Genomic DNA, 23,680 nt, shown 5'->3' with positions numbered 1-23,680 from the left:
TGGGTAATAGGATGGTATTACAGAAAAAGTAAGTAAACAGCTCCCACTTCTACTTTTCTGGACTACGAAGAGCTCCTCCTGGTCTTCCTTATCATTTCCTGTATGATTACTTCCAGGTCCTCTGGGAGACCAGAGCATTTTGCCTACCATGCGGTGTCCCCTCATTTGCCACTGCTTGACAGGGAGAAATTCCTCCTGACCTATGTTCCATTGGCTGATCTGGAAGCTGAACCCTTGGAATAAAGACACCTGCATGCTAGTATTTGCAAAAGGAATGGAAAAGAACCCTTAAATATGAGTAAGTCGTGGGAGTAGTTATGAAACAGATAGGGTTATAAGCTCATCTCAGTGCCAAATTTTACAGAATATTTCTATTCTATGGCAGTTCACATGTAAATACAGGTAGTATGTCTCTATTCCACTTAGAAAAAAATGAACAGCCAAGTGGCCAAAGTTTCCATGACTTTTCTCCTTGCTGACAAATCCAACCTGAAGTCTGTGCCTCCTAGGGAAAGGACAGGACAAAGGTACAATTCAGTTCCTAAACTTATTTCTCCCCCTCTGGGAGAGAAAGGCACTGTCAAAGTACAAACCCAAGTCAAGGTGTTTTGAAAGCTCATGTCACTTGTTTGTAATAGGAAATCATGTCATCCAAAGTTTCAAAAGTGACTGTGGGGGCTTGTGGTGGGTTGTCAGGGGCAGGAGTGGGTGATGCATGTGCAGAGCTAGGTCCATGGCTCTGCTCAGGGCACTGCCCTGGGTCACTCTGCGCTGGCCCAGGCCTGTTCCATGTCTGGCTGCTGGAAAAACCAGTTCTCTTCTGACCCACAAAGTAATCCGATGGTGGGGCAAACTCAGGATCTCTCTCAGCCCGGAGATCTGACTGCCTCTTTGACCAGTATCCAAAGGAAAATTCTAGTAAAAATAAGAAAGAAAACTATTAGAAGTGACTGATGAATCAGTCGAATTTATTGTTACTATTAGCTAATTTTTCATATATTCCTTAAAAGCCACTACAGATTATTCAGAGAACAAGAATGGCAACAGCAAAACTCTATTACAAGGTATAAGTAATACCTACAAAGAGTATAAAAGACCAGGCTAAGAAATGGGAGTGACTACTTCCAGATGGGAAATACAGAAAAAGAGAAATATAGAAAAATCACCTGTTTGACATGACATTGAAGGTATTTCATACAGAAAAAATGTCCAACAGAACCATGTGTGAATCCAGGTTAGCACACTGGCACATAGACCATTTTCAACTGAACATAAAAGAGGCCACTAAAGGCCAGGTGCGGTGGCTCACTGCACCTGTAATCCCAACACTTTGGGTGGTTGAGGCAGGTGGATCACGAGGTCAGGAGTTTGAGACCAGCCTGGCCAACATAGTGAAACCCCATCTCTACTAAAAATACAAAAAATTAGCTGGGTATGGTGATGGGTGACTGTAATCCCAGCTACTCAGGAGGCTGAGGCAGGAGAATCACTTGAACCTGGTAGGTGGAGGCTGCAGCGAGCCAAGATTGCGCCACTGCACTCCAGCCCGGACAACAGTGCGAGAATCCAGGCTGCTAAAAACAGAGCACATGAGAACACCAAACCTTCATAATACTTTAAAGGCAGGTCCTGAGAAATGGCATTCCAAAGCTGTAAAACCACACAAGGCAGCACAAAGTTAAAACTTACCCCAGGTGCTTCTGGGAAAAAAAAAAAAAAAACAAAAAAAACACATTTTCCATTCACTGGAGAGGTCTTACACCTTAAAGCCCACTTCCCTTACCTTTTCCGCGGTCCCACTCCCGGACGTGTGGCACTCCGGGCTTAGTGTCCTTCCTCTCCTGGACAATGACTTCCACTTTGCTACTCTGGGCAGCAGGACGTGAAGTTAGCACAGCCTCTGGCTCTGGTGGCAAAGGCCCAATAACATCTCCATCTATTTTTTGTAGGGGAATAAGACACTGTTATAACAAAGCCTAAAGCTATTTTTAAAGATACAGAACACACTGATCCTGAAAGTAAAAGTAACCATCAGTATTTATGAAGTACCTATCATATCCCAGGTAGTAGATTAAGTCTTTTGCATATAACAGGTCATCTAATTCTTATAACAATCCTAATAAATTTAGTATTTCCATGTCATCCCCATTTTATAGAGGGAGGAAATTAAGCTCAGAAATGGTACACAAGTAGAAAGTGATATGGGCTGGGATCCTGGGCTGGGCTGGATGGATTTCAGTCTCTGTGCCCCTCACTATGCCACTGTGCTTCTCCAAACTGGCAATCGCAGGACCAGAAATCCCCAAATCACTCAACTAACATCACAACTTCAGGCAAAACAAGCAGAGCCAGCAGGATGAAGAGCTAGGGTCTGGTGTAGGCTGTTCATTTTGGCCACATTTTTAAAATGTAAAAGAAAATGGATTTTTAAAAAATACTGTGGTGGTGCTTCACATTTTCTGGACATGACAGATGTTCAGGAGATAGAGCAAAATTACAGAAACAATCTGCATGGCTTAACATGTTATACAGAGAGCATTTATTTGCAACTAAACAGATGGTTTTCAAATTCCTAAATGTTTCTGGTCTGTTTTGTTCAGACATTAGGAAATGGCCCATGTCTTCACATAAGCTTTGTGAGAGTGGACAGCTCTATGTTCCTTCATACCACACTCTCCCTTTTCCTTTGGGTAATAGAATGCTCCCAGGCTTCAGCTGAGCATGGGGCCACCTTGCTGGAGTGGCCGTCTCCCAGCTTCTCCTACAGTGAGGTGTGGTCCACAGGACTGAGCTCTAGCCAGCAGGATGTAAATGTATAGGTTGTATGTAACTTCCCACTCACATCTCTAAAAAGAAAGCTGGCTCCCCTCCCCAGTCTCCCTACCTGCCCCTGGGCTGGACCATGAACAGGTGAGCAGGGGAGCAAGCTTTGACTGTGCAGAAGAGAACAATACTCTAGGAAATGGAAGAAATGGCAAGATGGGAGAAAGTCTGGGACTAGATGACCATCTGGGAGAGAGCTACTCACCTGCCCTGGATACCGACTCACCGACCCATCTCCAAGGTCTTAAGTAGAGAAACAGATTTCTATTTGTTGGAGTCATTCTATGTAGAAGTCTCTACATTTATGGCAATTTAGCCTATACTACCACAACTCCTACAGTAAGCTAGCCTGACATAGCATGTAATAGTGTTTCCAAGGGGAACTGTGCTCCAAGTTCCAAATCACTAACTTCTGGAGCACAGTTCTTTGGTAAGCTATGGCAAGCTGTCGATATTCATATTTCTAAATTCTTTTACTATGTAACTTTATGAATATAAATTTCTTTGAATATATATATAACCAATAAAAACTATAGCCATAGCAAAAAATTTAAGTCTAAAACATATATACGCACAACTAAACTTTACCTTAAAATATGTTTTTTCTAAGTCTCAATTACAAGACCGTGCCATTCTAAGACGTGACACAATGTATTGTTGCTTCATATCTTGGTTTAAAGCCTACAAATATTGAGTGTCATTCTGCATCATTTTGGTTATAAAAATCGCTCCTGCCAGTACCTCAAAGGTATACTGTTTGCTTAGATACAAAACTAAATGGCTAATCTTCACATTGCCAGCCCTATCAGCAAGACATCAATGGAACTGAAATTTTCGCCTGTGAAGTTCAGCAACATAGTCGTGATATACCTCTGTTTTCTTCTTCTGCTCCACCTTCTTTTGATTTTTTCATCTTCTTTTGTCGAAGTTTGGCAAGTCTTGCCTCTAAGATAGCCTTTCGCTTTTCCTTTATGTTTTCTCGTTTCGTTCTCTGATCTGTTGTCTGAACAGCAAATCAGAATATTATTTACTTCAAACCAAATTTGCAGTATTCCCATTCAAAAAGATGAAATTTTCTAAAAATAGACTAGTTAATTCATCTTCAGGTCACCTCTAAGAAGCTATCCTTGAGATCCTCACAATGAAGCCCTATGAAGTACTCTTATACAAACAAATGCTCTGCTGTCTTACAAAGTTTCATAAGGGTTCACAGAGCATCTTGCAAGCCTTAACACTCAAGAAATCCAACCCATTCTGTCCTACACCTTAATCCCTTAAATAACTTTCTATTTTCCCATCCAAACCACTCCAAAAGTACCACATTTGGCACCAGATTTACTTGTGAGCAGTTATAAAGTTTGAAACGCAAAAACAGTATGGTAACTACCTTTATGAAATTCTGAATATCAATTTTAATTTCTAATTAATTTACTAAATTTTTCTGCAGTATGGTCCAGCAAGAAACCAACTGCTCACATCTGCTTGGGATTTATCTGTACCTGTTCACGCAGCATCTCTAAGGTCTTCATCTGCTTGTTTCTCAACTCTTTGTCTCGGGCAAAGGCAAAATAACCAACGCCAAGCTGCCGGGCCTCTGAAAGAAGTCCAAATTACCCAAAAGATCAGACTGTCCTGATATTCAACTACACTCAAGCCACATTTCCTACCAAAGCAAAAAGAAACACAGTGATATTTGGCACAAGTTTTAAAAATAAAAAGAAAACAGCTAAGCGAAAAAACAAAAAAGCAAAGAAACACAAATGTTAGACCAAGTTCTCATCCTGTTTGCCTAGGGAAGCACAACAAAGGGTCATTTGCTTTCAGTCATGGGCTGTCTCCACTTCTCTTGGGGAACAATCCCTTGGATTACCAGACCCTCTGTCAGGAAGATATTCCCAATGTGAGTATTTAAAAGCTATAAAGTGAACAAAGGAGGTATTTTCAATTTCCAAAGCAGGATCTTTAATTTTCACGTAAGAGCTGTTGCTTTATGAATACTTCCCTTTGTGCTTGCCATCAGTTTAAGATTAAAAAAAAGATTTGCAAAGCTGCAAGAAAATAGTCATACCATTTTCCCGAATGTCTTCATAATGTATGGGCCCCATGGGCCTCTTCAGGGCCTCCCTTTCTTCTTCCTCCCATTGCTGGCGCTGAAGTTCTTTTCTCATATCTTCAGATAACAGGGTTTTTTCATTAGCAGGACTAATAAAACTGCAGGAAAACAGAGCAAAACTATCTTCAGATAAGGACTGAGATATCAGTTCTTAAGTACAGTCAGTTGGATCACAGATAAGTAATACTATTTGATAAAGAATACAGGGAACTAGGCCAGGCGCAGTGGCTCATGCCTGTAATGCCAGGACTTTGGGAGGCCGAGGTGGGCAGATCACAAGGTCAAGAGATCGAGACCATCCTGGCCAACATTGCGAAACCCCGTCCCTACTAAAAAACACAAAAATTAGCTGGGCATGGTGGTGCATGCCTGTAGTCCCAGCTACTCGAAAGGCTGAGGCACGAGAATTGCTTGAACCCAGGAGACGGAGATTGCAGTGAGCTGAGATTGCCACCACTGCACTCCAGCCTGGTGCCTGGAGACAAAATGAGGCTCTGTCTCAAAAAAAAAAAAAAAAAAAAAAAAAAAGAGAAAAGAATCCAGGGAACTACAGAGGCTTCTGATCCACAATACTGCTGGAAAATCAGTAAAACAGCCTTCACCTTTTTTGTTTTTGTTTTTTTTTTTTTTTTTTTTGGGACTAGTCTTGCTCTGTCACCCAGGTTGGAGTGCGGTGGTGCGATCTTGGTTCAATCTCAGCTCAATGCAACCTCCGCCTCTCAGGTTCAAATAATTCTCCTGCCTCAGCCTCGTGATTAGCTGGGATTACAAGTGCCCATCAACACATAAAGCTAATTTTTATATTTTTAATAGAGATAGGGTTTTGCCATGTTGGCTACGCTGGTCTTGAACTGCTGACCTCAAGTGATCCGTCTGCCTTGGCCTCCCAAAGTGCTGGGATTACAGGTGTGAGCCACCTCACCCGGCCAGCCTTCAACTTTCTTAATCAAGCACCATTCTTGTTATATTAGCATGATAGAATCTTGCCTGAACACTTGAGGAAAAAAAACTTTCCTTTCACAGAGGTCCCGGGCTGACCAGGTCGGGGGAGGAACTCTGGGACTCCTATGGATGGTCTCCCATCCAGAGACATGAACAACTGCTTAACACTGTGGCCTGGGTGGTGCCTCCTGTCCTTACAGATAGCTGGGCCCTGAGAGGCTCAAGGTTTCCACTCTCCCTTTCTTGTGCCAAGCCAAGGGCTACCTGCAAAATGCCTGAACCTGGAGGACCTGGACAAGGTAGAGCTTCTCCCAACACTTACCACAGGAACTCCAAAAGTTCCTGTGGTAAGAGGAATTTATTCCCCTGGATGTTTTAGAGTTATCTCTTTAGGTCTTGTGTTTTAGAGTTATCTCTTAGGTCTTTGGCCATGCTGAAAAATCTAGTTATAAGGCCCTTACCTCAAAAATGGAACAATGCATAAAGAAAAAGTGAATAAGCTCTCTCCCTGGAGCCACTTGCTTGTGGGATAATCAAGCGCATATTCCCAAACCACTTTCTCCACAAAGGTTGGTTTGCCGGTTCGGGCTTCTTCTATACATGTTACTCTGCAGTCAGACATCCTTTCACGTGAAAGAGACAGCTTCTACTCATCCACCAGTCGTCAGGCTGTTCCCCAAGTGTGGATTACGTGTGTACAGGCATGCTAACCATTAAAAAGTGCTTCAGTAAATATTCACATACACACACACACACACACGTATATACATATATGTATATGTGTGTATACATACATTTGTGTATGTGTATGTATATATGTGTACATATTAATATTTATACGTGTGTGTACATATATGTATGTATATGTATATATAGATGTATGTATATATAAATCTCCTTACTGGAGCAACAGAGGTCATTAATTATAAAAGAGCCCCCTCACAAAACAATCCCTGTGGCTGCATTTCAGACCTGAGCAGAGCTCTGCATACACACACACTTACAGTCTCCCCTGAAGATTTTTATCCATCTCCAGCAGATCTGGCAAATCCTTTCTCATACAGCGCCGAGAACGTCCCAAAGAGTCCACATAATCCACCCTGAAATGAAAGTGAAAGGATATGAAGAACTCGTACACATATACAAATCCCTAAGTCAGGGAGTTGGTGAACAGTGAAGAGAAGACAGACCTCACTACCAAGAAGAGCCCCTCAACCTAAGAGACCACTACCACTGATAGGAATATACTTTTTAAAGTTGACACACAATAAGCTCACTGTGCCCTTTATTAAACATTAGTTTTAGAAACTGTTGACAATAATTTTGATCATTTATGAACTTAGTTTAATCTAGCTGAGACAATTCCAGATATTTATCAGTATCTTAATAACTTTGTCTTGTGCCTGAGATTCTCAACTTGCCCATTTCCTCACAGTCTTCAAGTCTGACTTTTTATTCTTTCTCTTATTTCCTCTAATTAGTATAATTCTACCCAATGTATTAGCAATCTCTTAATTTAAGAAATTCACAGTATTTTTCAGAGTTGGACTCTTTTTAATTAGGAGGAAGCCAAACATAACACCTCTCTCCTCATCTCTGCTCAAACTAGACAGTAGTGAGACAGCTAAGCCAGGCAGATAGCAAGGCAAAACAAAATATTCTGACTTTCTACAATAGAAAATATGAACAGACTTTCATGAAAAACATCTCATTTGCATTATGATTCAACAGATATTTTACTTTTTAAATTATGGGCTGATAATCTCTTACAGCCTTTAGCAGGGTACTAAACACACAGTAAGGGTCCAATAAATACTAGCTGGCAGACCAATTCAAGGTCAAATTCGGCAGGTATGTGACTTCGCTTTTGTTAGCAATTTTTTTTCCTCTCAAGCAATGCTGATTTCAATTGTTAGTTGTGATTTAAAAACTGAGTGTTTACTCTAGTACTGAAGCTGATTATCACAAGAAATAAAACCTCCAACTGCAGCAAGCAGTTTCTTTCTTTCTTATTTTCCCCCCAAATGGATGGGGGAAGAAAACCATCTAGCCAGATGGTCTGTGTAATTATTTACAGTATCTTTATGGAAAGATTTTCTACCACCTGGAATTTAACTACCAAAAGGATTTTACGAGCAACTGCAATTCTGGAGCTTAATTTAAAAAAAAAAAAAAAAAGTGTTAGAACTGCTTGCAGTGCGTCTTCCTTCACCATATGGTGGCATGTGACACCTTCAATTGCCCTCGAAACTCTTCAAATCACTGGAAAATTGCTTGTAATCACACAGGCATTAATAAGCAAAAATTTTAAAAAAGACATTAGACCTTTCAAAGGAGATGAGATTTCTGTTATGAAAAGCAATCATAGACTATTCTGTTTCTGGAGAAGGCCTCCAAAACATAAAGATCCCATTAAATAGAAGTGGCAAGACAGTAGTCAGCCACGGCTCCATCTAATCACTTGCTAAGCAACCCCTGCAGGCAAACAAAGCTTTTCTCAGGCAAGGAGGGTAATACAGGCAGACAAACAGCCATGCCATCTTTCAAGGGTCTGGGGAAGTTAAGGCACACACCCATTAAACACTTATTAACAACACTGGGTACACTAAAGACTACCAAATTTTGCTAAAATCTTTTTCTGATAACGAGGCCTGGTATGTGTCAATAATAAAAGGTAATACCTGAAGAGCAGGTAGTAAGTGCTACCTGACTTCAGATGAGGGAGAGCAATCACTTAGAGATTAGAAATGATAGGCCGGGGATAGTGGTTCACATCTATAATCCCAGCACTTTCTGCGGCCCAGGTGGGAAGATTGTTTGAGCCCAGGAGTTCAAGAAGGGCCTGCGTAACATAGTGAGACCCTGTTCCTACAAAAATAAAAATAAAAAACTGAGGCAGGAGGATTGTGTCAGCCCAGGAGGTCAAGGCTAAAATGAGCCATGGTCATGCCACTGCACTCAAACCTGGGTGGAGACCCTGCCTCATAAATAAATAAATAAGAAAGACAGAAAGACACGATGAAGAAAGGCATCAACAGAAGAGACTCCTATGTTCTCTTTTGGTTCCTTATAGCTTGCAGGCTGACACCTGTTCCAATTGGTATCAAACTATTTAGCTATAAGTTTTTAAGAAAGTAGGTAAGAAGACACCTGTTTTATCCCAATGAGAATGTTAATTTCTGAACCAACATGGACACCCTCAGTAGAATGAAGATGCAGTTTCTCTGCCATCCACAGTGCCTGGGACTGCTCTCTTCAGCACATCAATGACTGCCCACAGGGTCAAATGCTGACAAAAGATCAATGTACGCTGCAGAGTCCTGAGCAGTTCCTAACAAATGTCCACCATGATGAAGATATGTGCACCTTAAAGGGAGGATGAATAGGATCCCAAAGGCAACAGGGTGGGTTCCCAGGAAACTGTCAGAGCATCAGTAGAGCTCTCAGCGATTTCAAGCACTGTCAAACAAGTTTCCAAACAATAATACCTTAGGTAGAAAAAATCATTGCAACAGAATTCCCATTCTGGTCTCTCTACTTATTGATACATTAAGTCTCTTTAAGAAAAAGACTGGTTTTCACCTACATATAGGCAAAATTCAGGAAAATGTCAATATTAAAGGTTTAAAAAATGCCTGTTTATACTCCACAGGCAGCACTTTCTTGTGTAGCCCAGAATACTCTTACTATTTGAAGGGAGTTTAAAGCAAAGGAATAAGGCATTATAATCTCCATCTGACAAGGGGAGATCCTGAGCCTCAAAGACTGAGGAACCTAATTAGGATCATACAGCCAGTACAAAGTGCGGCTGGAGCCATCCAAGGCCCATGAGTCCACACCGCACTGCCAAACAACGTCACAGCCAGAGTAAGACATACTGCACCACCTCTGCCAGCTTCCTTCTCCTAGATGATGGCTCTCCACCATGTCAGAACAAGGACGTGTGTAAGGTAGCAGGACAGGTACAAAAGGAAGGCGCTCTGCCCACATTGCTTCATGTTAGTGAGTCAGGCAAACCAAGTCTGCCAGGCACAAAGTCTCCTTGGGCCTGGCACAGGGCTGGGCACACAGCAGGAGCCCAGTCAGTAGTTATAATTATTTGTAATTATTGTAATTATGTCTTCATTTGAGCTACTGTTTTTACATCCATAATAACCTAATCCAACCTAACTTAAAGGGAAGTCTCAAAAGAAAGAACACCCAGGAATAACAGAGAAATAGCTTGATAACAACCCAACAAAATCACTCCCAAAATGTCAGTCTGAGGATGTTCCTCTGAGCTAATCCATGATATAACCAACCATTCTTCGCTGGGGTCTTGGGGAGGAGGGATCTCTATCTCAGGAAGGTTTTCCTCATCGTCCTCTCTTTCTCCTGTCTTTTGAGAATCTCTACGGGCACCAGATGCCTCCATTTCTTTGCGCTTGTCTATGATCTTCTGCGTGAAATCCACAAGGTACATATCCTCCACTTCTTCATCTAAGACATAAAATCAATTTTCAGACATCAAAGAGGAAAATCACACATGGAATTTACAAGAAGCAGTCACATTCATTGCCTGGTGGCCCTATCAGGGGCCCGACAGCTCCATTCCCCAAACATTTACAAAAACACAAAGCCACCTTGGGAATTGACATATACTACACAAAAAAATCTTGAAAAAGCCTAGAGTTTTCTGTTGCCTCATCAATACACTACCTGAGTGAACAGTATCATCTTAGAATGTCATTTTAAGATAACACAACAGTCTGATTTTATGTAATTCATCCAAACACCTATATCATACAGAAGCAAAACTGCATTTTCCATGTCATCAGATCAGGACAGCAGAACTTCTTGCTTTAGGTGTTATATATCTGTCTAAAATGTGGGCTGGATCACTAACCCTGATTACATTGTTGTGGTATGGTGTTTTAAATATCATAATACAGGTAAAATAAGTCATCTGAGTTCTTGTCAAGCCAAAGAACACTAATTCTAGTCATGGAGCAGGCCCTGAATGGCATACAGATATGAAAGACACCCTCTACCCACAAGGCTTATGGTCCACTTGAGCTAAAACCCACACTGAAAGTTAAACAACAATCCATGACTTACCTAATTTAACCCAGGATAGCTCATGTAGCACAAATAATGTATACCTAAAGTGTCACTACACTGGATTTAGGACAGTCATTTGAGTCTTTTTTTCCAAGGACAGAGATTAAGCTATAGTGAACCAACATTAGGCTCCCTATTACAAGCGGTGGTGTTTTCCCCACCTTAGGGTGAAGAAAAACTGAGGCTCCAGAACATAACTTGCCCAAACTTGCAGGTCTAACCTATCTATCAGGAGGTGGGCTTTCTGGCTTTGACAAAATCAGGTCTCTACACTCACACTCCTTTGGACCTGATTTCTATATTAACAATATAAGCAAAGTTTGAGTCAAAAGAGAAAAAGACTTTAATAAACTTATTTTTAAAAACCACAAAATACCTGAAATGGAGGGGAGATGTAGTCTGAGTTATCAGGCCATAGGCTAGCGAGGCCTCCTGGTAGGTGGCCATCCTGCTGCCTCTTCAGGAAGATGACAAAGACTCTCCCACAGTGCCTAGCTTTGCTGAGTGTCTGACCTTCCTGTGCTGGGCTCTTGTTGCACAGGGAAAGTGCCCCTGCTGCCTGGGAAGAAGCGGCCAGTGACCTAGGGTCAGCCTGGCCTCTTTCCTATTGCACCTGGGCCCCAGCCATGCTAGGCTAGGTGACTCTGTTGGCCTCTGGGCCCTGCCCTTCCTTGGCTGGTCTGCCCACCAATCTACCCCTGCAGGATCCGTTTCTCCAGCTTACCAAAGCTAAGCCCACCTTCTCCCAAAAAACTTTCCTGATTACATATTCACTTTCCCTGCCTTTTAGCAATGAAATAGGCACGGCCTCATAAAATCTCTTCTACTGTTTTTGGATTGGGATTTTTATGGGGGGGTATGAGAAAAGGGTTTTTTGTTTTTGTTTTTTAGAGACAGGGTCCCACTCTGTCACCCAGGCTGGATCATAGCTCAGGCTGCGGTGGCATGATCACTATAACCTTGAACTCCTGGGCTTAAGCCTCAGGCTCCTAAGTAGTAGGACTATAGGCATAAGCCACCATGTCCAGCTCATTTTTAAATTATTTTTTGTAGAGACAGAGTCTCACTATGTTGCCCAGGCTGGTTTCGAACTCCTGGCCTCAGGTGATCAACCCATCTTGGCCTATCAAAGTGCTGGAATTACAGATGTGAGCTACTACACTCAAACAAGTTTAAAGCAATTATATGCACATCACAGGAAAACAAAACAAAACAGAAAATAGAGGGAAAATAGGGAAAGAAGAAACATAACTCTAGAACCTGACAGAACCAGAATTCCACCCAGCCTCACCCACCCTGATTTAGCACAGCTATAATTGTAGGTAACTGCAACCTACTCAGACCTTATTCCCTAACTTTGCTTTGTGCTGTGTCATTTTCCTCCACTGGATGATCCTGCCTTGAGGTCAGAGGCAGAGGATATGCTTCCAGTACTTGTTTGTCCCCTCTAGGCACCTAACATGCTGCCAGGCATCCACCAGACAATTGGTAAATATTGCTGATTTTCTTGTCTCTGTGCAGCCACAGAGAGTAAAATTTTGATGTCTAAATTTTCCGTCTACTTTTACAGTTATTTTAACAAGTAATGTAATATCAAAGGGCTGTATGAATTACAGAAAGTGAAGTAGAAATAAATCCTTTATTTACCTATAAAGTCTCCTTTAGTCATTTTTTCATATAATTTGGCTTTTTCTTCCAATTTTTCCCTAGGAAGAAAAAAAAATACAAATATTAGAAATGGTCTTATAACTGTCCCTCCTGGTTGACCCCTCACTCCCTGCCTGACAGGCGCCATCTGTCCATTAGGCACAGCCTGTCAAGGTGACCACAACTAGCACAGACCACACCATCCTGAGGAGACCCTCTGACCACCCTGCTCCATGTCTGCTCTGCCAAGGAAAACACAAGCTTCGTGAGTGCATGGCCCATGTTCTCTTAATTATCACTGGGTCCCAGGGCCTAAAATAATATCTGGCACACAGTAGGTTCTCAATCAATATTTGATGAATGAGTAAGTGAATAAACTGACTTAAGATTCCAACAAATTCACTGCCAACTTAAAACAAACATCAGCATTCCAACAAAGCAGCCTCTCTGCTCACAGTAATTCTGACGACGTGTATTTTTCAGTGGTCACAGACCACGAGAGGGTAAGCAATTCTTTATTCTGGAAATATTTAATGATGGTAAAGAGAAGCCCCAAAGAGGTCATCTGAGAGTCCTCTTGTGAATGATCACTCTTAATCATGTCAGAAACATTCCTTTTTTATTTTACACATCCATTCACCAAGTACTTATTGCATACCTCCTACCTGCCAAGCACTGTTTTAGGCACTGAGGACTCACAGCCATGTTAGGATAGGTGACTCTGTTGACCTCTGGCCCTGCCCATCCTTGGCTGGTTTGCTCACCAATCTACCCCTGCAGGATACCTTTCTCCAGCTTGCCAAAGCTAAGCCCACCTTCTCTGGGAGTTTCCATTCTAGAGACGAAGAAGGACAATAAACAAAGCAATGAAAAGGAGGATCTGAGACAGTAAGAAGAAGAGCTGTGTAACAAACAGATGCATGCCAGGAGAGGCCCCTTGACATGCAGTAATGCAGTGCGTGGTGGACCAGCTCACTCTTATCAGGCTTCTAAGACCCCTGTTTTGGAGGGCTCTTGATGTAACTAGCTGGGTCATCAGAGGATCTTCCTGTTTTAATGAAAACAAAACAAACAAACAAACAAAATTTACAGTCAAACAAAACACAAAGCAACAAACGTCAGGTTAGAGTGAGTGGGCGGGACACTAACTGAGAGGGGCAGTCAGGAGAAACCTCTCTGAACATGACAACTGGGCCATGGCTTCCACAGCAAGAAGCAGCCAACCACAGGAGGATTTGCGGGCAGGGGAGGCAGGTCAGAAACAAGAAGGATTAAGTGAGAATGAGCTTGACATGTTCAAGAAAGAGGGACAAGTAGAACAGAGGGTGCTGAACGAAAGAGAGAATGGTGCAAAACAGAGACAGAGACAGGCAGCAATGAGGGCACGTGAGAAAGGATACGAAGCTTGGTGCAGTGTCGCAACAGTTTTCAGGGATCAGGAACAGTCTACAAGTGGATAATTGAGTTCAAGGAAGTGTGTCAGAGAAATGACCACTGGATTTAGTAGATGAAGATGTCACTAGTGACTTTAAAGAACAATTTCTTCTGTTGAGTTAGAAAGATGGAATTCAGAGCATGAGAGCAGGGACACTACCTGCAACCCCTAAGTGCCACACACTATGTATCTCCTTTAATTCCCCAAAGGACTTCATAACCTACATATTAACCACCTCACTTCACAGATAAAGAAAGAGTCTTAATGGATAACTAACTTGCCCAAGGCCTTCCACCTCAAAAAAGCCTGGGACTGGGCTTGCATGTTCTGAGCTCTGGAGGGAGGCAGACGTACTGCAGATATCTTGGCTCCCACAACACAGCAAAACCAAAGTGCTACATGAAAGTTACTGCACAGAAAAAGCACAGCAAAGTGCCAATAAAAACTCTTGATACACAGAGTAAAATAATAAAAGATCATGGTACCTTTGGACAAAATTAACATTCTGAGAATATGTCCAAGAGTGGAAATATGTCTCAAAACTGATCATATCTTTAAGTAAAGCCTGAGGTCTGCTGGAGACAGGTCAAATGCTAAGAAAAAAAAATCCCCCAAAAGGCTAATATTCTGCCTATTTTCAGACCCAAGATTGCTAAGCAACCTTGGCAACTACTGTTTGCAACTACAGGAATTTTATTATTCCGTATATCCAAAAGCACACGTAGCAGTCACACCAAACATTGTAACTTGGGATTTTCTGAGGGTGATGCTGTCTTTTCTTTAGAAAATAATAAAGATGGAATGACAGAATTAGAAAAATCATCATTCTGAAACCATCAATGTGATAACTGGTAACTATCAAGGCTCATCAATGATGACAGATCATGGCATAGAAAACAAGTTGGTAAACAGGATATTCACACAGTCTCCAAATTTCCCACTTCAGATTACTATTAATTACAAATAAGGGAGGCACCTTTAAAATGGAGAAACCAAGCACACATACCTCAACCAAGTAATTAAACTCATCATCACCAATAATGACTCAAACTGACCTTATGAGCCTCCTGATGTGATTCAATGGGAAGGACACACCACCACCCATGCAGTATTCTTACCAAAAACATTTCACGTGACTCTAATTGGTAGTGGGACACTGCAGAAATAACTAGCCTGGACCTTTTAAAAATGTTAATGGCGTAACAGACAACCAAAAGGTAAGGAAACTGTTCCAATTTAAAGAAGACTAGAGAGATCCAAGATGGCTGATCACTAGCAGCTCGGGATTGTAGCTCCCAGTGAAAGCGCAAAGAACGAGAGGATGCCACACCTTCACATGAATTCTTGTTGCTCAGGCACCAGGAGATTCCCAGCGGAGGAGCCCCACGGGTCGCCAGCGCAACTCTTGTGACCGGCGAGGCGGTTGTGCCGGCGTCTCAGAGTGTCGGTTCTTGGTGCAGAGTCAGAAAAGCACCATCAATCTTAACGCCGCTGATTTAGTCGGCACAGTGGGTTGCTCAGATTTCGGCGCTGAGAATCAGTAAGGTGGACGTCCACTCAGAAACTCCAATTACAAAGACGGTAATTATAAAGACCACAGATGGATAAATCTACAACGAAGGGAAGAAAACAGCCAAAAAAGGCTGAGAATACCCAAGATCAGAATGCCTCTCCCTCAGCAGGGGATCACAGTTCCTCATCAGCAACGGAACAAGGCTTGATGGAGAACGAGTGTGTTCCAATTACAGAAGCAGGCTTCAAAATGTGGATAATAAGAAACTTCTGTGAATTAAAAGAACTTGTTCTAACCCAATCCAAAGAAACTAAGAACTTTGAAAAAAGGTTTGACGAAATGTTAACAAGAATACACAATTTAGAGAGGAAAATAAGTGAATTGATGGAGCTGAAAAACACAATACGAGAACTATGTGAAGTATGCACAAGTTTTAACGGCCGAATTGATCAAGCAGAAGAAAGGATATCAGAGGTCGAAGACCAACTCAATGAAATAAAACAAGAAGACAAGATTAGAGAAAAAAGGATAAAAAGGAATGAGCAAAGTCTCCAAGAAATATGGGACTATGTGAAAAGACCTAATCTACGCTTGATAGGTGCACCTGAATGTGACAAAGAGAATGAATCCAAGCTGGAAAATACGCTTCAGGATATTATTCAGGAAAATTTTCCCAACCTAGTAAGGCAGGATAATATTCAACTCCAGGTAATACAGAGAACATTACTAAGATATTCCTCAAGAAGAGCAACTCCAAGGCACATAATCGTCAGATTCACCAGGGTTGAAATGAAGGAGAAAATACTGAGGGCAGCCAGAGAGAAAGGTTAGGTTATCCATAAAGGGAAGCCTAATCAGACTTACAGCAGATCTCTCAGCAGAAACCCTACAAGCCAGAAGAGAGTGGGGGCCAATATTCAACATCCTTAAAGAAAAGAACTTTCAACGAAGAATTTCACATCCAGCCAAACTAAGCTTCATAAGTGAAAGAAAGATAAAGTTTTTTGTGAATAAGCAAGCACTCAGAGATTTCATCACCACCAGGCCTGCTTTACAAGAGCTTCTGAAAGAACCACTACACATAGAAAGGAACAAACAGTATCAGCCTTTCTAAAAAATACCAAAAAGTAAAAAGCATCAATATAATGAAGAATTTACATCAACTAATGGGCAAAATAGCCAGCTAATGTTAAATGGCAGTATTAAACTCACATATATCATTATTAATTCTAAATTTAAATTGACTAAATCCCCCAATCCAAAGACAGACAGGCAATTTGGATAAAAAACTAAAACCCATCAGTATGCTGCATCCAGATCCATCTCACATTCAAGGATACGCAAAGACTCAAAACAAGGGATGGAGAAAGATTTACCAACCAAACAGAGAGCTAAAATAAATAAATAAAAAGCAGAAGTTACAATTTTTGCCTCTGATAAAATAGTCGTTAAAGCAACAAAGATCAAAAGAAGCAAAGAAGAACATTATATAATGATAAAAGGATCAATGCAACAACAAGAAGAGCTAACGATCCTAAATATATACGCACTCAATACAGGAATACCCAGACAAACAAGACTTATAAAGAGACTTAGACTCCCACACAATAATAGTGGGAGACTTCAACATTAATATTAGACAGATCAATGAGACAGAAAATTAACAACGATATCCAGGACTTGAACTCAGATCTGGAACAAGTAAACGTAATTAACATTTATAGAACTCTCCACTTTACACAAAATATACACTCTTATCAGTACCACATCATATCAACTTAGAAGTTTAAACGAAATGTTGGTTGGCTCCTTGTTTGTTACTCTCTTCCCTCATTTTCTTTCATGTCTCCATTATTAAGGATAATTATAGGCATACCCATATTTAGACTGCATTCTAGCCCGGGCAACAAAGCAATACCCCTATTCTCTCTCCCTCTTCCTCTTTCTCTTTCTTCCTCTTCTTTATTCGTTTTCTTATTATTTTTTTTCTTTCTCAAAAAAAAAAAAAAAAAAGACTAAACAGATATGACAACTACATACAATGTATATATAATCTTTGAATCCTGGATTAAATGTTTAAAAAAATCTATAACGTACATAATTATACTGAGACAAATGGTGAAACCTGAATATGGACCATAAAATAGATAATACTATTTTATCAGTGTTAAATTTCTTGGGTATGATAGCGGTATTGTGGTTATGTAGGAAAATGTTCTTGTTCTCAGAAGATACATGCTGAATGATTTAGAGGGAAAGTACGATGCTTAAGAAAGTCTCTCTCTATACGTGTGTGTGTGTGTGTGTGTGTGTGACAGAGAGAGACAGAGGGAAAGCACATTTGACAAGATGTTAACTGGGGAATTTAGGTGAAGAATATTAGAATGTTCAATGTACCCTTGAAGTTTTTCAAAATAAAAGGCTAGGGGAAAAAATTAAGGGTTTCTAGATTGTAATGTCATCCCACCTAGCCCACACCATGGGGAACCACACCATGGGCACACTTCTTAGAAATCTGTGATAATCTTAGTGTCTAACAAAGGCTGAAAGCAGGAATGTTTCACCTTTTAAACTGTGATTATGTCTAATCTTTTTATAAGACTACAGATATATCTGCAAATTATATTATTTTTCGAGTACTTACAGAGTACTGGGCTAGAAGGATGTTAAAAATAAAATTTGTAACTTGAACAAAATTTGAACTTCCATTTCTTTGCCTGGGTAGCCTCAGAGGTAACTACATTCACCAGAGCTTATAACTTTACCTTGCTTTGTCTAAAGTCTTCTGTTCCTCAATCTTCTGTTCAGCATCCTTCTCAGCTCGATTTGAAACACCTACATTCTGTTTGCTCCAGATACTTGGTTTCTGGAGAATAATTTTAGAAGACAAAATAGAGCCACATGATTGCCAAAAAAATCTCTAATTGTGCATCAAGAAAAACAAAACAAAACAAAAACCAAAGGTGATCATGAGATCTTATGAATCAATGGAGATAACTAGATAAGCTGTGTCCTGCAAAGATGCTGACTATACATGGCAAGCGGGAGCTGAAAAAAGGGCCCTAAATTATATAACAAACTTTTTATTTTATTTTTATTTTTCTAAGACAGGATCTCACTCTGTCACCCAGGCTGGAGTGTGGTGGTGTGATCTCAGCTCACTGCAGCCTCAACATCCTGGGCTCAAGTGATCCTCCCTCTGCAGCTTCCCAAGTAGTTGGGATTACAGGTGTGAACCACCACACCCAACTAATTTTCTGTAGAGATGGAGTTTTGCTATGTTGCTCAGGCTGGTCTCGAACTCCTGCGCTCCAGTGATCTGCCTGGCTCAGCCTTCCAAAATGATGGGGTTAGAGGTGTGAGCCACCATGCCCAGCCTAAAGAACTTCTTTATGAGTGCAGAATCACTTCCTACTATCTTTTACCTCCTGAATGATTACAACCTAAGTCAAGATTAATGAAAATATACATACTACAGAGAATTAGTAATACAAATAGTAGACACTATTACCTACAAAACTGAAAAAAATCACTCCCAGCTCTCAAACACCCTAATATTTTCTGCTATATTCCTGTATTATCTAATTATTTATCTCTACCTGGATACATAACACCTATATAACCAGATAACCTTCCATGAGAAATGTAAACAATTCACATTTTTCCAAAAGAAGTGCTAAAGAGTTAGCACATGACCATCTACTTTTACATAATCTTACTAATTTCTATTTTAATAACATTTCATGCAGATATTCAAATACAAGATAGATTTTTCCTTAACATTTATGTGTATAGATACAACTAACAATTTAAAAACACTTAAATATGATATAAACCTCCCATATTTGGAATCAGTGGAGATCATTAGATCTTATTTTTTACCTTATTAGTTGTTTTTGGTTTTCCAAAAACACCAGAATCTTTTAGAAGTTTTTCTTGTTTGAATTCTTCTTGTTTTCGGAAGAGTTCGGCCTTAAGATCTACCAACTAGAATAAAAGCAGTAAGTAAACAACAATATTTTATTAAATTCTTGCAGGTGACTGGATTGCTAATTATCATTTCCAAAGCAATATTTCAAGTTCCTCCAAAGAGGCAAATATGGCTACAAAAGTAAATGTTCAGACATAGAATCCAGTACAAAAATTAAGCTAAGTCACGCTTCATTCTACCTCTGTCGCAAATGCATTTCTATTCTAACTTTCAACACTCAAAGCTTTCCTTAGGCAAGAAGAAAGTGATAAAGCAAAATAAATTAATGAAGTGTGCATCTTTTAGTTTCAGATTAAACTTGCATTATTAAGTACCTTCTCTCTGAATAGCACTGCATTCATTTAATCATCACAACTTATTATTTCTACAGGTAAATGCTGTTACTCCAACACTATCTGAGCAACTCAGTTTGTGCATGGCACTTAACACTGAAGAGCAGGATACAAACATGATCTAGACATTCTCCCTGCCTCAAAGAGCCTACAATGTAACAAGGAAGGTAATTTATAATACCAGTAAACTGTAACAAATGACTCTAGATTGGAAGAAAGTAGCACACAAGTTCAAATAAGAGAGCATTTCCTTCTGAGCAGGGTGATCAGAGAAAGCTTTGAGCAGAGCCTTTAAAGACACATTATTTTAACGGCTAGAAATAAAACAGAGTTGGAGAATTATAACAGCTCCACGTTTTACTTAATCCATTTCAAAAACCCTAAGTTTGGCTGAATCACATGTTCAAGAATAGCAAAGAAGGCCAAGGCAAAGGGAATGGGGCAGCTGGGTGAATATTGGTGCCTTTCCCTCAGCTACATTAGTCACCCCTGCCTATGCAGCAAAAAAAGAACATAGTAACAGTTTCCTTTTTAAAGGTCCAGGTACAGCTGCTTCTATGGTTGGGCATTTGTAAATCAGACAATTAATCACTGACTTAATCATCAGATATTTTAAAAATCACTTTATTTTTTAAGGAAAATGAAAATGGCTGAGTTCAATTTCCATTCTGGAAGAAATTGATTTAAAAGGTAACCATTTAATAATGCAAAGGGTAGTTTCGTTGCAGACCCTAATATTGTAAATTCTTAAAAATAAATGAAAAACTTATTTTTTCTTCTTACTTAACCACACCAATTTTCCAGCCACATATTTTCCTATTCTACAACTGCCTGACTTTAAAAGATGCTCAAAAAATTGTAAATTCTCAAATAACATTCTTATTACAATTATTGCTAATTTTAGACTGTCAGGATAGGTTGGCTTTAATATTTATAGGTTTTGGTTCCCAATCTTCTAATCAGTGCCAACTTTCAGTATTAGACAAGGAAAGGGACTCAAATATTGGAACACCTGTATGTTTTCCTTCGTATTCCCTTTGTGTCCTAATGCCACAGTAAATTCAAGATTAAATCAAAGGTTGGGCAATTGGCTCCGATGATGAAAAGGCAAGCAGCTTTGGAGTCAGCTAGACTGAGTGATCAAGGGTCTATCACTTAGATTTTTTGAGACGGAGTTTCGCTCTTATTGCCCAGGCTGGAGTGCAATAGCGCGATCTCAGCTCACTGGAACCTCCACCTCCCAGGTTCAAGCGATTCTCCTGCTTCAGCCTCCTGAGTAGCTGGGATTACAGGTGTGCGCCACCACACCTGGCTAATTTTTTATATTTTAAGTAGAGACAGGGTTTCTTTCTCCATGTTGGTCAGACTCCCGACCTCAGATGATCCGCCCACCTCGGCCTCCCAAAGTGCTGCTATTACAGGCGTGAGCCTCCGCGCCCGGCTATCGCTAAGATTTCTGTATGTAAGCTGGGGAAAGCTACTTTATCTTTCTGGTCCTCAATTTTGTCATCTATAAAACGGAGATATTAATAGCACCTACCTCCTAAAGCTATTGGGAGGGTTCAATGAAATAGTGCATATAAAGTGCTGGTACAAAATATGTACTTAGAACAAGTTTTCTTTCTAGAGTAGCTACTTCAATAAAACTGCTTACATCCTTTCAGACCTCACAGGTACCTATGGCTGCATTAACAACTGTTTAATTCCAGGGTAGGATACGCTGGGCACTCCCGGGTCCTGCGGAGTAAGTCACACTCTGAAGTTCTGGAAGGACTTTGGGGGTTCCTGGATTGGAGGAGACGCCTAGAAGGGGGTATGTCTGCCTAGCAAAAAGAAGCCAGGGTTCCTCCCAACTATAAGGGAGAAGGCTGGCGAGGCGCAGCCTTGCGGGCACGGCAGAGGGGAGGCCCGGAGATTCCTAACCCACGGGACACCAGGTTCAGATCCGTGTCTGAGGGGTGAAGCTTGGTCCGGGCGCAAGTCAGAGGAGAGAAGCCCAGTTCAGGATCCGGTAAGTACGAAAACTGAACCGCATCCCCGTCGGAGAAGATAATCCAGGTCGGGGGTTTCTGTTTGAGGAGATAGGTGTCTGGGTCCCCAGACAAGCTAGGTCGACATTCTTGTCTGATGGAGACACGGAGAACCCGGAGCCCGTGGCGTTGCCACATACCCTCACTCACCGAGGAGGCTGTGACGTCCAAAGGCTTTTTCCTCCGGTCCATGGTCGTGTCGGAGTGTCGCGGCCCAAAAAGGACCCTTCCGACCCTCCGCAGGCCTCGAAAGCCTACCTCCGTCGCAACCGGAAGTGTCTTCGATAGCGACAGTGAGTTTGCGTGAGTTTGCGACGCGAGTTTCTTAGCTCGACGCCATCTTGAGAAGGTCAGAGCGTGATGCGTATTACGTTTGCCACCATTTTGGAAAGGTCAGAGTGTGAGGAGGTTGACGCTAACTAATAAGGTCATCTTGAGGGCGGAAGGTAGCAAGGATTAGCTTGGACACCATGTTGAGAAGGGCCAAGTACAGCTTTTGATGGTGATGGACGCCATATTAGGTGCGGCGGATGTGGGATTGGGGACAAAGATAACGCCATCTTGGGGAAGGCTGACACTTGAGTGAGTGAACTCGAGCGTCTTGGAAAACGTGGTTTGGAAAGAACCGAAGAATCTAACAATTCGAGGACCTGCTGTCTGGCACTTTTCACACGTTAAATAGTTGGCTGTTACAAGAGCGTACGAGATAAGGATTATTATATTAATCTTAGCAGAAATATCAATAATAATAGCTAACATTACTATAGTGCTTATTATGTGCCACTTTCGATATTTCAGCTCTTAACGTGAACTCCAAAAAAAAAAAAAAAAAAAAAGGGACGTGAACCAGAGCTTCACCGCTTACTGCCTATGTGACCTTGGGCAAGTTACTTAACTTCCCTGTGCCTCAGTTTCCAAAGGGGGATATAATTTTATTTACCTCATGGGTTTCAGTGTGGATTAGATGAGTTAAATGAGCTAGTCTTGATAAAAATGTTAATAATTATGGTAGACAGACTAATCACCCTCACCCCCACTCCCAGATGTCTACCTTGGAATCCCTAGAATCTGGATATATGGTGACCTTTATATAGCAAGAGGGAATTGGCAGAGATTATGAAATTAAAGCTATTGAGATGGGAAGCTAGCCTTGATTGTGTGATTGTGCATGTGGGTCCCCTATCATCACAACCATCCTTATAAGTGGGAGACAGGAGGGCCAGGGTTAGAAAGAGAGATTAGAGATGCTTTGAAAAGGGAGAGTGGGACCACATGCCCAGGAGTGCAGAAGGCCCCTAAAAAAGCAAAGAAATGGACCCTCCTCCAGAGTCTGCAGAAGGAATGCAGCATTGCTGACACGGTGATTTTACCCTGTAACACTCATTTCAGACTTCTGACTTCCAGAACTCTAGGAGAATACATTTATGTTGTTCTAAGCCACTAAACTTGTGGCAATTTGTTGCCGCAGTAAGAGGAAAGTGATCATAATGATTGTTAACAGTAGCATTTAGTAAATGTGTGTGACTCTTTGCATAGATTATATTATATAATCCTTGCAAGAATCCTATAAGTGGAACTATTATCCCCCATATTGCAGAGGAGAAAAATGAAGCTCATCACGCTCTCATCTCATCTGGCTGTATGAAGAAAGTGGGAAGAGGGAAACGGAGAGGGGAATTGAGGCAGTTGACTGACTGTGTTCAGTCTTATTTATTTATTTTTCATTTGCTTATTTCTCCAAATCTGCCAGTCTC

General features: G+C 41.0%; 1 protein-coding gene across 1 annotated transcript; it reads right to left on the bottom strand.

Moving 5' to 3' along the window:
- Positions 1-606: 606 nt before the first annotated feature.
- CCDC174 (coiled-coil domain containing 174) lies at positions 607-22,226 on the bottom strand. The gene is made up of 11 exons (XM_003926169.4): positions 22,077-22,226; positions 19,456-19,560; positions 18,339-18,439; positions 12,626-12,684; positions 10,180-10,357; positions 6,883-6,978; positions 4,892-5,034; positions 4,323-4,417; positions 3,694-3,826; positions 1,784-1,936; positions 607-915 (listed from the first exon to the last, which is right to left on the bottom strand). The coding sequence occupies exons 1-11, from the start codon at positions 22,116-22,118 to the stop codon at positions 617-619; spliced, it is 1,404 nt and encodes a 467-aa protein (XP_003926218.1). The 5' UTR covers positions 22,119-22,226; the 3' UTR covers positions 607-616.
- Between the last annotated feature and the right edge of the window lie 1,454 nt (positions 22,227-23,680).

Source organism: Saimiri boliviensis, chromosome 8 (genome assembly GCF_048565385.1).
Source record: "Saimiri boliviensis isolate mSaiBol1 chromosome 8, mSaiBol1.pri, whole genome shotgun sequence".
Classification (NCBI taxonomy): Eukaryota; Metazoa; Chordata; class Mammalia; order Primates; family Cebidae; genus Saimiri; species Saimiri boliviensis.
The sequence above is the reverse complement of the archived record's forward strand: the minus strand, read 5'-3'. Positions and strand labels throughout refer to the sequence as shown.